General features: G+C 60.8%; 1 protein-coding gene across 1 annotated transcript in view; it reads left to right on the top strand.

The window, feature by feature from the left end:
* The window catches only part of UMODL1 (uromodulin like 1), a 65,670-nt gene that overhangs the window by 32,815 nt on the left and 19,042 nt on the right, over positions 1-13,813 (top strand). The window contains exons 10-16 of the mRNA XM_043595966.1: positions 2,140-2,277; positions 2,793-3,365; positions 3,871-4,128; positions 5,751-5,863; positions 8,548-8,761; positions 11,532-11,669; positions 12,712-13,049. Coding sequence (XP_043451901.1) covers positions 2,140-2,277; positions 2,793-3,365; positions 3,871-4,128; positions 5,751-5,863; positions 8,548-8,761; positions 11,532-11,669; positions 12,712-13,049 — 1,772 coding nt within the window. The remainder of the gene's footprint in view (positions 1-2,139; positions 2,278-2,792; positions 3,366-3,870; positions 4,129-5,750; positions 5,864-8,547; positions 8,762-11,531; positions 11,670-12,711; positions 13,050-13,813) is intronic.

The raw sequence follows: 13,813 nt of genomic DNA, 5'->3' as shown, positions 1-13,813 counted from the left end.
GGCTGTTTGCTTAACCCTGGACCCTGAGCGTTGGCTGTGGGGGGTCCCCCTTCCGCCCAGCCACGAGGAGGCCTCTGCTGTTTATCTGGGGGGGGCTCCCAGCCCCGTGGAGGCTCCTCTGACCCAGTGACCGCTGGCTTCTGTCAGGAGAGCCTGCAGGCAGCCCCCACTCCGAGAGGCGGCCCCGTGGCCGGGGGACCGGCAAGGGTATTCATTCTCACTGCACGCGACACCAGCAAGCTGGCCCCAGCACAGCAAGCTCTCGTCCCCTCTGCTCACACAGAGACGCTTTTCTCGGTGCCCTCGGAGCGTTCCTGCGCGACTCGGGGGCTCTCGCCCGCCGTCAGTCAACGCGTCCCAACGACGCGGTGGGGGGAGGTGGGGGGGGGGCTGGCAGGGTCAGGGCGCAGCCCCCACAGGAGAGATGGGACCCGGCGGGACCTGGCAGCCTGTTCTTGGGTCTCTCCGACCCACTGCTGGGGGGCCAGCTCAAGCGGGAGTCCCAGCTCGGCACAGGGGCTGTCCCCTCCTCTGGGAGGTGGGCCTCACCCTCTGCCCAGCTGCAAGGCCGGCCCCCACCCCCCGCTCAGCCAGCTGGTTCAGAAGGTGCAGAGGCCACGGCAGCTCTCCCTGTGGACCTGCCTCCTCCCTCTGAACTGCACAGCTGCCCGGCCTGGGGCTTTGCTATGGGACCAAATGAAGCTGCCCCGGCCTTGCTCCGGGCTCGCTTATGAGCTGCGCGCTGGGGAGGCCAGGTGACTCACCACGACTGAAAAGAGCCACCGGGTGCTCAGTGGTTGGAGCCCGGGTCTCAACCGGGACCTCTGCTCTCCCCCGGGCCCTGCCGCCTGGCCAGCCTGGGCTCCACCCCAGGCCTCCAGCTCCCCGCGAAACTCCGGGAGCTGCCTGCAGGCTGAGGGGGTCAGGCGAGCTCCAGGAAGACCCGTGGGCCTGGCCGCTGGGGCCCTGTCTGCCGAGGTGCCCCGGCCAGGGTGGAGGGGTATCTGTTGCATCAGCTGACGAGCCCGCGGGTCTAGCCCGGATCGGGTACTTCCGCTTTCGGCTCTAGAGAATCCCGTGCAGAAGGACCTCGTGACCGGCCTTGACACGCACCGCCTTACCGCCCGGGTCACCCCTGGCAGGTACCCCGGCACCTTCCTCCTCAAGAGACAACTCTGCTCAGAGCCACCTGCTCCCCTGGGGCAGGGAGGGACAGGCAGGGATCTGAGGGCTGGGTTCTGGGGCGTGGGAAACCTGTCCCCCTCCCTCCCCTGACCCCCCCCCCCGCCCCAGCCTGGAACACAGCTTGAGATGTTTATTGCTTGAGGTTTACCATGAGTATCACATATAAGCGCTTTATCCTCAGTCACATGTCAAATGCATGAGACGAGCAGGTGTTTCCTTAGAGCAAGTATGAGTGGGGGTAGCAGGCCTAGGGGTGGGGGAGGGACGACCGGAAGAGGAGGTCGGAGAGGACGGGGAGGGAAGGGAATGTGGTCCCCACGGACCTTGTTTCACAGTCTGGCCGATGCTGGTCCTGGAAAGTGCCGGGCTGTGTTGGGCGTGGTGGGCGGGCAAGCACTGGGGGACCCCGGGGGGGGGGGGCTGACACACTTACCTAGCACTCTACCTTGCTCAGCTCAGAAGCTGAGGTGACATGGTGTCTTTGGGATTCTTAGAGTGGTTTCCCAGACTGGGGAGGAGCGTTCCAAGGCCGGGTCACCGAAAGTTCAGGTCGCGCTTAGCCGGACTCCTCCTGGCTCGCTCGGTTCTCTTTGTTAAAGTACTAAAACTTTAGACGATGTTGGTGCCTCAGAGAGAAGGGAAGGCGCCCTGCTTTTTGGGGTCTGGCGACAAAGAATGCACGAGAGAGGAATATAGCCACACCGGTGGGTGCCAACTCAGCCCCGCCGGCCGTGAAGGTCGGAGCAAGCAGATGCTCAGCCTGCGGTCTTGGTTCAGGGACAGGCTTCTGGGGAGGGATCTGTGGACCGCCTGCCTCTGGGGCCGCCGGATGCCCAGGGCGCTTCCCCTCCCCCGGTGGGCTGCAGACATGGTTGAGAAGATCCCTGTTCTGTTTCCTAAGTGCCCGCTGGCCACTTCTCACGGGCTCGGTCCTGTTCCTCTCCCGCCCGGCAGATTGGGACGAGTGTGCAGACAGCCGGGGGCACGACTGCTCACCCGCTGCCCAGTGCATCAACGTCGAGGGCTCCTACACCTGTCGGTGCCGGACGGCCAGGGACGCCAACCCCTCCCGCGCGGGCCGGGCCTGTGAGGGTGCGCCCCGCCCCCTCCCCCAGCGTTTCTGGGCCACACCCTCGCCCCCGGGGACCTGATATCCCACGTCCTTTCTAACATCCGCTGGCCTCTGTCCCGCATTCTTTCCTTAGTCATGTCCCGTCCAGCAGGCTGATGTCAGTGACCAGCACCAAGCCCCACCCTGAGCACAGATCCAGAGAAATTGTCCCCTTTGCCCAAAGGCCCCCTGGGTGCCGGAACCAAGCCCTGCACTTAGGTCCTGGCTGTGCAGCCACCAGGTGGAACCCCCCTCCTGGTGTCTCAGAGCCTCATTTATCAGATGGAGAGGCCCTGCCTCGCCCTCTGAAAGCACGCGGGAGGCCGTGGACACGGGCCCCCCTAAATACTCATAATGCCATAATCCCCAACGAGACTGCCTGTGTCCCCACTTGGGGCCCGCCTGGGAGGCTCTCGCTTGTGGGTGGCATCTGGTGGGTTTTGTTTAGGTGTTTTAGGACCAGACGTCTCCTCTCAGAGTGGATGTGTCTCAGCAGGTGACGTGGTGAGCCCCACGGGAGGGGTGCTGGCTCCGGCAACAGGTGTTACGGCCCCCGCTCTCAGCACAGAGACAGCAGCCCTTGGCCCAGAGACGTCTGCCTTGTGGCCCAGCCCTGGGCACCCGGGGGGCACCCCTGCAGCAAATCAGGCCCAGACCCCGGGGCCCCCACCCAGGAGAGGGGGCAGCGGCCCGGTCGGGAAGGACAAGAACAGCACGAGGCAAGGCCTGGAGGAGGGAGCACCCGGCAGGGCCCCAGGCCTGGTGACAGGCCGGTGGCCAGCCAGCACGGCTCCTGGGACAACCCACAGCTCCCCTTCTGGGCCCACGAATGGCTCGCTGAGCACCCCTGGGTGGTTATCAAGAGACTCGAGCACGGAGCGGCCCCTCTGGCCCAGTCCTACCGAGGGCCCCACAGACCACATCGTCTGGCACGCCAGCCTCCCCACTGGGGACACAGCACCAGCAGCTCTGGACCCCACAAGGCCACAGAACTCGGTCCCCGGACCCTCCGGCTCCCCGGACCTTCCCGCGGCCCCCACCCCTGAGTCTCTGAAGCTTCCGGCCTGTGGTGAGTGCCTGGGATCTATGTCCTGGGGACACGTGGCCTGAGGCCTGAACACACTGGGAAAGGGTTGAGCTCCGGTTGGCAAAGCCTCATGCAGATGTTGAGTCAAAGTCCTGTGAGAAATACCCAAGTAGATTGCCCGTGGTAGGCAGGGCTGGGCCAAGTGGGGTACCGCGCAGCCTGGTCCCCAGTGGCAGCTTCTGGGCTTGTTAGGACAGCAACCTTTCTCCAGAGTTCTCTCCTCCCTGTTCCCCAGCCTCCTGTCTCACCCAAGGCTGGAGCAGGAAGTCGAGCCCTGAGGTGGGGGGTGGGGACCCTGTACCACGTGCTCTGCCTGCAGGAGGGGACTTTGTAGGACTTCCCTGGGCTGGGGTCCCCCCCTTAGGAGGCCCTCTTATGTCCCCAGGCCGTGTGCTTGATTTTAGCGTTTGGTGAGGCTTCTCCCGTCCTGTCTCCTTGGAACATCGGATTGATTTTAATCTTCTCCGTGTTTCCATCCACTTCCCAGTTCCCGTCCCCATCGAGAGGGTCACGGTGTCCGACGTGACCAGCACCAGCTTTCACGTGGCGTGGGCGGCGGATCTCACCCCGCACCCCACCTTCCAGCTCACCCTGACCTCCCCGCGGAGCCCCGCGGTGCGCCTGGAGACCCGGGACGCGAGCCTGACGCTGTCGGGCCTGGAGCCTGGCGTCCTGTACCTGGTGGACATAGCGGCCAAAGCTTGCGGGAACGGAAGTGCCAGGGCCCGCCTGAAAGTCAGGACAGGTGGGTGATGGGTTTCAGAAGCGCTTGTCCCCACTTGTTCTTAAAGGGAGGGGAAAAGTACAAGAATGGCTTTCAGTGGGTTGGGGTCCGACAGAGCTGGATGCACTGGGGAGCGGCTGGGTCTCTGCCCTCTTATCAGCCCGGCTCAGCTCGCACGGGGCTGGCTGTCAAAAGTCGGCGGGAGGCGGCATCCTCGCGGGTCCGCGGCAGGAAAATGCACGCGGCGCTACTGGACTGAGCGTTGTGCACTCGCTCGGATGTCCCCGCTCTCAGAGGGCCTGCACTCGGCTTCCGGGGAGGACAGGTGGACGGCGGGACGTCAGACCGTCGGACAGCTCGTCTGTCGGCCCTGGTGCTTGTGACGGTTACGTGTTCAGATCAATCTTGTGTTTCCTCCTTCCTACCGGATGTTTTCCCGAAAGTCTAACTTGCCCGAACAGCCGAGGGCCGGCCTGACATTGCAGATGGGTCCCCAGATCTTGGGCAGCTGTCCAAGAGCAGACAGCCGCGTTCCCCGAGGTGGGGTGCACAGCCCTTGGGGGTGTCAGAGCTTCCGTCTGCATACTTTGAAGTACCGATTAACCAAGACCAGGGGGTGAGAGGGGAGACGGTGTGCGGGGATGCCCTCAGGCAGGCTCGTGGCGAGCTGGAGAAGGGGTGGTCGGTGCCTCTGAGAGCCAGTGCGGGGCTTTCCGCGTCAACATGGCCTCTGCAGGTCTCACCTGCCGGCAGGAGAGGCCACCCGTGGGCGTGTGACCCATGCTGGGGGTGGGTCCACGTCCCTTCTCACCCGTATGCTCATCCGTCCTGCTCCCCGGGCTTTTCCACCAGGCTGCATTCTCCAGCTGTTGTGTCTGGACCGGTGGCCCTCAGGCACAGCGACGGGAGTGATCCCCAGGGTGTGGTTTTGGGGGTCATCCAGCAGTATGTCCTGGGATGGCTTTGGGGTTTGTGGGGGCAGAGGAACCCTGGCCTTTCCCTCCACTGCCCGGAAGGCTGGGCACGGAGCAAGAACCCCACAGACATCTGGTGGAGGACTGAACGAGGTGGCTGCTGGTCCAGGCAATATTCTTGGACCACATTCTCGTCCCACAGCCTCCAGAGGCCCCGCATGGAGGGAACAGACTGAGATGGAAAAGACCAGTCCAAAAGCAGGGGCTGCCCTTAACGTGCGGAGAAACAGTGCTCTAGGGGAGGAAGGAGAGGGTCAGGACCTCTGGCCCTCTGTCCTGAGTTGTGGGCGCTGAGCAGAGGCGGGGCGAAGCCACCCTCTGTCCTGGCTTCTCCGGGATGCCCAGGTGTGCACCTGTGGCCCCGGAATGAATAGGGACTTCTTTCACTCTCAAAGTAGTGCCTACTGGACACCTGTGCACAGAGAGAGAGGAGAGTGGCAGGGGCTGGCCTGGTTCTGCAGCCTCCGGAAGCTTCTCTCTCTGTGCCCAGGCTGTGTGCCGGCACCCTCTGGGGTGGGCTGGGCTGTGTCTGTGCACGCAGGGCACTGATATTCTTTCGGCCGACGTGACAGTGCCATTATCAGGACGTGTCACCTAATACATCACCTAACGCGTTTACCGTTGCCTACTGCGTTACCGCTCCAGACGTGTTTATTCTCTGTCCCACAGCGGCCCAGAAGCTCAGAGGGAAAGTCAGAATAGCCAACGTCAGGTACGTGGAGCCCTTCCGGAACGCAAGCAGCAGGGAGTATCAGGACTTCCTAGAGCTGTTCTTCAGGGTGGTAAGTTGGCGAAGCCAGTCTCTGTTTCCTTTTGGGATGTGCGGGAGGGAGGGGGGCAGAATCTCAGTCCCAGTCGAGCAGGACTTGTGCTTGTAGGGGCCTGGGACCCTCATTTCTGAAGGAAGCTGGGCGTCTGGCTCCAGCGTGATGCCTGGCGTCCCCGGGGTCTATCATTAGATGCTGAGTAGCTGCCTCTGCTGCCTCCTTGCTTCAGAAAGAGAGAGACAGACAGAGAGAGAGAGAGAGAGAGAGAGAGAGAGAGAGAGCAAGCACACGAGCATAGGGAAGGGGCAGAGAGAGAGAGAGAGAGAATCCCAAGCGGGGCGCGATCCCATGACCCCGGGATCATGACCCTAGCCGAAATCAAGAGTTGGACACCAAGTGAGCCACTCAGGCGCCCCACAAAGAAAATTTTAAAAAATTGAGATCTATTTCACAGATCCTAAAATGCACACTTTAAAAGTGCTTAGCGTGGGAGCAAGTGACCTACAGCGTAGGGTGTAGATTCAGAAGTGATATTCCCTCAGGGTGCCTGGGTGGCTCAGTCGGTTAAAGTGTCTGACTTCGGCTCACGTCATGATCTCATGGTCTGTGGGTTCAAGCCCCGCGTCGGGCTCTGTGCTGCCAGCTCGGAGCCTGGAGCCTGCTTCGGATTCTGTGTCTCCCTCTCTCTCTGCTCCTCCCCTGCTCGTGCTCTGTCTCTCAAAAATAAATAAATGTTAAAAACTAAAAAAAAAAAAAAAAAAAGTGCCTAGTGCAATGGTTTAGATTTTATTTGTGAAATTGTACCACCGTCACCGCTGTCTAATTCCGGAACATTTCCATCACCCCCAAAAGACGCCCCTCTCCCATTCTCGGTGACTCTCCACACCCCCCGCCCCTGCAACCACTAATGTGCTCTCCGTCCCTGTGGGTTTGCCTGCCGTGGGCATCTCACGTGCGCGGAATCATGCGATTCGTGACCTCTTGTGTCTGGCTCATCTCCCTGAGCGCGTCTTCAGGGATCGACAGTGGCTCACCGCTCTTTATGGCCGGATAACGCTCCACCGAACGCAGAGGCCACGTTTCGGTCTCTGATGCACACTGGGTTGGGTTCACTCTCTGGCTGAAGTGACTCCTGCCCTGCTATTATGTTTCCTGATCTTTCTGAGGCTTCCCCTGTCGTCCCACTGACATCCCTAGAGACGGCGTATTGTTACAGTTCAGTCTGGGTGGCCGTCTCCGTGTTCTCTCTGCTGGCGCTTAGATGCCCCTTTGAGGAGAAGAGAACGCGCTTGTCATGGTCTCACCGTCTTGCTGACACCTCGCCCATTTCAGCTTTTCCTGACTCTGGGGTTTAAGCAGAGCGGCGCCACCTCCAGGCCGAGCGTGCTAACGTGCTAGCCCGCTGGCTCGCTAACTGATTCTGCTCTCCCCTCACGGCATCGCTGGCCTGGAAAATGGGTCTCCCGCCTCCGGGAAGTGTCCCACTGGGACTTCTTGGGACCTGGGGTTCTGCCTTATTTATCCTGGGGTCCCCAGCTCTCGGCCCAGTGCGTGGACTCGAGAGTTGTTGATAGCTCCATTCACCCTCTTCTGTAGGTTCTGTGATTGTGACACACGACGCTAAGCCACAGCCCCGACCGCCAGTCCTCAGGGCTCCGGGGGTCCCTTGAGGCAGCCCCGTTTCCACTCACGTGTCTGGAGTAACCTTTCCTCTTCAAACCATTCCTCGCCTATTTCTGGGGACCGTTGTTGGTTTGTCTAGAATTTCAGGATAGCCAGTAATGGTGCGACTTATCACGTACGTAGGACTTTCGGACCAACTTTGGGAGGCTGTGGGTTAACACGACGGCTCGTTCCTTGTCACTTCCTAGCAAGGGGGCCTGGAGCTTTGCTTTGAGACTGGTCGGAAATGCAACCCAAAGTGACTTTAAGCCAAGCTTGTGACTGATCCCTCTCTGGACATCCCAGATAGAGAGAGAAAGAGAGAGAGAGCGAGAGAGAGAGAGAGTCAGTCATTCCAGTGGTTATGATGGTGCCCAAGTGACAGCAGGGTGCCAGCACGTTTGTTCACGTTGGCTGTCCCCCGCTGGGAAGTGAACCCACGAGCCTGTGCCTTGGGCCACCACACCCGTCAGGCTCTGGATGAGGTCAAACCCTAGAAGTGCACTTTTCCAGAAGGCTGGCGTTCTATGGACTGTCTACAGCCGTCATGAGGCGGTGTGCATCTCTGGGTGTTTGGACTGTGAGGGGCTAGGACAGAACGCCACAGCCTGAGGCATCGTGGCAGCATCAGCAGTAAAAGGATTGTTCTAGAAAATACAGTGAGAGAGACGCCCCCCCGCCCTCCCACGACCGCTTGTCCGGCCTGCGCCTTCCATGGCTCTGAGCCGAGGAGAGCAGGTTCTAAATGCCGTCGTGAGCCCCCCATGAGTGGCGTGCCCCCCGGGGTGGGGCTTGTGCGTCTCGTCCACACTGGCCAGCAGACGCGCTCTGGGGGAGCAGGGCTCTTCTTGGGGCTCAGGACCCACAGGCACTGGTGCTGGACCTGGGACACAGCTCACTTCACCAGACCGGGCCCAGAACTGACCTTTGGCTTGGACCAGTCTGCTGCCGGCCAGAATCCCAGGAGGTGCCCCCCCGGGGACAGGCACCCGCTTCCTCCCGGCGGGTGGACCCTTACCTGTGCGGTTTCTCTAAAGGTGCGGGATTCCTTTCCGGCTGCCATGCTTCGGCACGTGGACGCCGGTGGGGTCCAGATGGAGGTGACCCGCGTCGCCAACGGCAGCGTCGTGGTGGAGTTTAACCTGCTGATCATCGCAGATGTGGATGTCCACGAGGTGTCTGCTGCGTTCCTCGTCGCCCTCCGGAACGCCTCTCTGCTGGAGGTGGTCGGTGAGGACACCTTCATACAAGGTAGGCAGAGGCCGGGCCCCCCGGTCACTCACTGTGTTCCGGAAGCGAGGCGGGGAGAGCCCAGCACGTGGGTCTCTTCAGGGTCCCCCTGCAGGAGATGCCAGTGTGGAACACACAGGCCCCTCGTCTGTCTTATGGCTACTGTGCTGTTTCTGGAGGTTTAAGGGCTCCAAACATCCTCGGGTGAAGCCGTGCGTGCAGCTGTCCGGAGACGCTGCTCCCTTCCTGGGCTGCATCCCCCCCTGGGCCTCCTGGGCCACCCACATCACTGGGCCGGGGGCAGACGCGTCCCTCTCTGCAGCCACACTTCCTCCCAAGAACAGTTGCCAAGGAGATCCTGGTAAAAATAAATGCAAAGGAAAGCAGGGAGAAAAGGCAATTTAGCTTCTCTTCTCTAAATCGTATTGGTGGGCTTCAGCCGTCGTAACCAAACGCAGCGATGGAGAACCTTAAACACAGAAGCGTATGTTCTCACAGTTCTGGAGGCTGGATGTCCGGGGTAGATTTCCGGGGGGAGGGGGGCTCTCCCTGACATGGGGACAGCCACCTTCTGCCTCCGCCCTCCCGTGGCCTTTCCCTTACACCTGCAGAGGGGGTGCCTGGCCCTTCTTCTTACAGGAACACCAGTGCCATTGGACTGGCCTCCGTAATGGCCTCACTTGGCCTCAGTTACCTCCTAAACACCACACCTGCAAATACGGTCACATTAGGGGTTGGGGCTCCCGTGTATGCATTTCGGGGACGCAATTCCGTTCGTGGTGCACAGCGTACGTGAAAATAAACAACAAAAACTTACATGCACAAAAACAAGCAGAGAGAATATGAATATTTTTCTGGTTTGGGGAATAAGAAGGGTTTTCTAAGTTTCAAAACAGAAGGCAAACCAAGCCCCCCAGGGGGAAAGGCCGACAGGGGCGACTCCATAAAAATGTAAATGTTTTATACCAAACCAAATAAAGGCACCCCTGTGAAGACAGCAACAGACCCAAACAGGGTTTGAGTAGTTTGACGAAGGGTTACATCCCAAAGCGAGAGACGCCGTGCGTCGGTCGATAAGAAAGTGCTTAGGACCTGCACTTGACTTTATTGCGAAGACAAACACACCCCAGACCTGAACAACGTGTGACACAAGAGTTGCAAATGAGCCACAAAGAGCGATAATCACGGATGTTCCCACCGCCGCGGGCTGCTCTTGTCCACGCGGGAGCGGTGGTGTTTTAACCAGAAATACCTAACACTGACCCCAGCAGCACCAAGCGGGTGCGGGCCTCGCGGGCGGGGACAGGATTTGCTCACACCTCCCGGAGATCAATTTGACCGTATTCATCAAGAGTTTTAAAGCTGTCCACCTGCTCTGGTTTTGGAAGGTCACTCACAGGACTCACCCGAAAGACATAGACCTCAGTTCGGACCACAGTTTGGGTGAAGAAATCCACCTTCAGTGTCACTTTAAAAGGAGGGGGCACCTGGGTGGCTCAGTCCCTTAAGCGTCCGACTTCGGCTCAGGTCATGATCCCGCGGTCCGTGGGTTCGAGCCCCGCGTCGGGCCCTGCGCGGACAGCTCGGAGTCTGGAGCCCGCTTCGGATTCTGTGTCTCCCTCTCTCTCTCTCCGCCCCTCCCCTACTCCCATCTCTGTTTCAAAAATAAACGTTTAGGGGCACCTGGGTGGCGCAGTCGGTTAAGCATCCGACTTCAGCCAGGTCACGAGCTCCCGGTCCGTGAGTTCGAGCCCCGCGTCGGGCTCTGGGCTGACGGCTCGGAGCCTGGAGCCTGTTTCCGGTTCTGTGTCTCCCTCTCTCTCTGCCCCTCCCCCGTTCATGCTCTGTCTCTCTCTGTCCCAAAAATAAATAAACGTTGGAAAAAAAAAATTTAAAAAAAAATGAATAAACGTTTAAAAAAAAAAGAAAAGGCTGGGGGTGCCTGGGTGGCTCCTTTGGCTAAGCGCTGCAGAACCTGCTTGGGATCCTCTCTCTCCCTCTCTCTACCCCCCTCTCCTGCCTGCTCGCGCGCTCTCTCTCGAAATAAATAAGTAAACTTAAAAAAAGAAAAGGAAAAGATTGGAAGTGGTCGACAGCCCCGTAACAGGGGAGATATTAAGTGTCTCATGGGACAGCCACGCCATGGACTTTGATGCGGTCATTAAAAGCGAGGCGTGTTGAGACAGAAAACGTTCCTGAAATAAAGGTTGGGGAAGGAAGCGGGACTCCCACGTAGATGTAAAGCACGGCCCGAGCTGCGTCGCAGTCTGTGTTTTAAAGGGCCCAAGGACATAGGTCACCGTGAGAACTCTGTTGTATGTGGGAGGTGGCCTCAGGTGCGGATTGTACCCATTTTCTGCAGTAAACCCGTGTCGCTGTGAACAAACTGAGTGACGGAGCGTAGAGACCGGAGCAAGCCAGTGGGCTGAGTGCCTTCCCCGGGGATGGCTCGCTGTGGGCACGCCTGGGCCCGAGACGAGGGGCCGGGGGCCTGTGGTCCTGTCTCTGCGGCCCCTCTCAGCCCTGGGACCAGGACCCCTCCTTCTGGAGCAGCCCCAGCAGACGTCCTGACACCAGCTCGTGTCCCCATCCTGGCTGAGAAGTGGGTGCCGCCCTGTCCCCCGAGCCCCCCAGAACCGTCCACCTACGGTGTCACTCAGTGATTTTCAGCTCTGCTGGCCGAGATGCCCGTCCCCCCACAAGGCGTGTGTAACAGCGGGCACAGAAGCGCCCCTCGCCCGCGGCCCTCGAGCCCCGTGACAGTGTCTGTCTTGCTTCTGATGTCGTGCAGATTACGACGAATGTGACAGCCAGGAGCACGACTGTGAGCCGGGCGCGTCGTGCCACAACACCCTGGGCTCCTACACCTGCAGCTGCCCAGGAGGAGCCCCCCGCCTCCCAGTGGAATTTTCGGGAAGATCCTGTGACGGTGAGAGTCTCACAATCCCTTCTCCTGAGATACTGTCGGGTAATCTGTTCTTTGAAGGACTTTCGTCGGCAAAGCGTCTCTTTTCCCAACGAGGTCGGCGGGTTTTTCCGTCCTGGACGAGTTTTCTAACGTGTGCGTCTGTGTGCACACGCGTGTATGTGTCCCTTCCCATTCTCCATGCGTCTCCAGCCTCGCATCTCCCAAGTGCCCGTGATGGGAAAATCCGTTCCTTACAGTGAGGCCCGCCACGTTCTCTCGGGTTCTAAACGACGACCACACAGAGCACGCAGCCCGTGTGATAAGCAGCACGGGAGAAGTGCCTCTCCTGGGGCCCTCCCCCCCCCCCCCCCGCTACTTTTCCCGTTAAATGGGGCCTCAGGAGATTCAGCGCTGACGCTGAGGTGACCCCTGCCAGCCAGGGATCCGTGGTCAAGTGGTGCAAGACAGACGTTCATGCGAGTAAACACTTGTCACCGGAGACAGGATGTGCTCTGCTGGAGGTAGAAGCGGGGGGCTCACGGGGACTGAGTTCCTGTAGCCCCACGAGTGCGGTCAGGGAGGGCTTCCCGGAAGAGGTGTCTTAGAGCCAGTCTGAAAGGACAGCAGCACAGCACCGGGCAGCGAGGGCTGCAGTGGGGCGGGCTTAGGGGTACGGTTAGCTGCGGCACGGGCCCCTGCAGGGAGGTGGTGGGAGAGGGTGGGACGCCGGCTGCCAAGAGGCGGGTGAGGCCGGTCGAGAAGGCATGAACGCCACGAGCCGGGGTTTGGGCTGCATGTTGGAGATGAGGGACCTCGGTGAGGGGGCAGAGCAGTGGGTGAGCCCCACCTCGGGATAAGAGAAGGCAGGTGCCAGGGTGGCGGGCCCGGGAGGGAGCCCCCGGACAACCCTGAATATCTTTACAAACATCCAACACGCAGCAGGGGCCTGTGTGGGGCTGCGGCCGGGACGCGGGGTCCACGTGTCCGCTGCCGTCCCTGTCTGTCCCTCCGTGCGGGCCCTGAACGCAGAGCCGCCTTGGTTCCACCTCCTTGTGCCTTGCAGGTGACTCTCCCGGAAACACAACCCAGGCTCCCGGCCCCCCTCTGGCCGCTGGCCCCGAGCAGGCCCCCACCCCGACGGGAACCGTGGCTGCCATGGCACCAGGTGCCGGCCCGGGTCCCCAGGGCCTGCCCCCGCGACTGAACCTGACCGAGGCGGTCAGGGTGCTCTGTGACATTGAGAAGGTGGCCATCGCCGTCCAGAGGCGCTTCCTGCAGCAGGAGTCTATCCCCGAGTCCTCCCTGTACCTGGGACACCCATCCTGTAACGTGAGCGACCACAACAGCACGCACGTGCTCCTGGTGGCCGGGTGGAGCGAGTGTGGGACCGTCGTGCAAAGTGTAAGGGCTGGGCGGCCAGGGTGGGGCGGGGGGCTGCGTGTGGGGGCCGGGGCAGCGAGCGTTAGCACCATACGGGGGCGGGACCAGGGAAGGCTGTGCACCCCAAGGTCTCTGACTCTAAGCGGGGGCACCCAACAAAGGGGGACAGGGCAAGTCTTCACCGGGGACCAGACTGTGCCCTGGAATCAGGAGGGACTTTTGGGCTCTCGCCCTGTGAGATTCTGGTGCAAAGGGCCTGGGGTGGGCTTCAGGGTTTGAAGGCTGCTCCCAGTGATGCTGAAGCATGGCAGATGGAGAGCCGGTGGGAGACGGAAAAGGCAGGAAAGCTACGTGTGTCAACGTGAGCGTCCAGGTGTGCCAGTGTGTGAGAACACGTGTGTGTGTGTAGGTGTGATCGTGAATGTGTGGATGTGCGTGTCGGCGTGAGTGTGCACACCGGGCAGGTGGCCTGGTGTGATCAGAACGACCCGGCCAGAGGGACCGTGGTCCTACCGGGATTCGTCTTGACCGCAGTCTTTTACGGCCGCAGGGTCGCCCCTCTACCGGCACAAAGAGGCTCCCGGTCAGGGGGTGGGGCCGCCCAGCTGGAGGCCACTCTGGGCCCATGTGAGCCTCTCTGGTCTGCTGCACCTCCCCCCCCCAGTTTAACCAATGGGACTGGGAGGTTCGGCAAGGTCGATGGGGGGGTCAAGGTCAAGGCTGCCCTGCCTCCGGGGACCAGCCCTACAGCGTCCGTGACTCTGCCTTTCCAGGGGCCTTCAGGG

This window comes from Prionailurus bengalensis, chromosome C2 (genome assembly GCF_016509475.1).
Source record: "Prionailurus bengalensis isolate Pbe53 chromosome C2, Fcat_Pben_1.1_paternal_pri, whole genome shotgun sequence".
NCBI lineage: Eukaryota > Metazoa > Chordata > Mammalia > Carnivora > Felidae > Prionailurus > Prionailurus bengalensis.
Note: the sequence above shows the minus strand (reverse complement) of the source record. Positions and strands in the feature narration are given on the sequence as shown.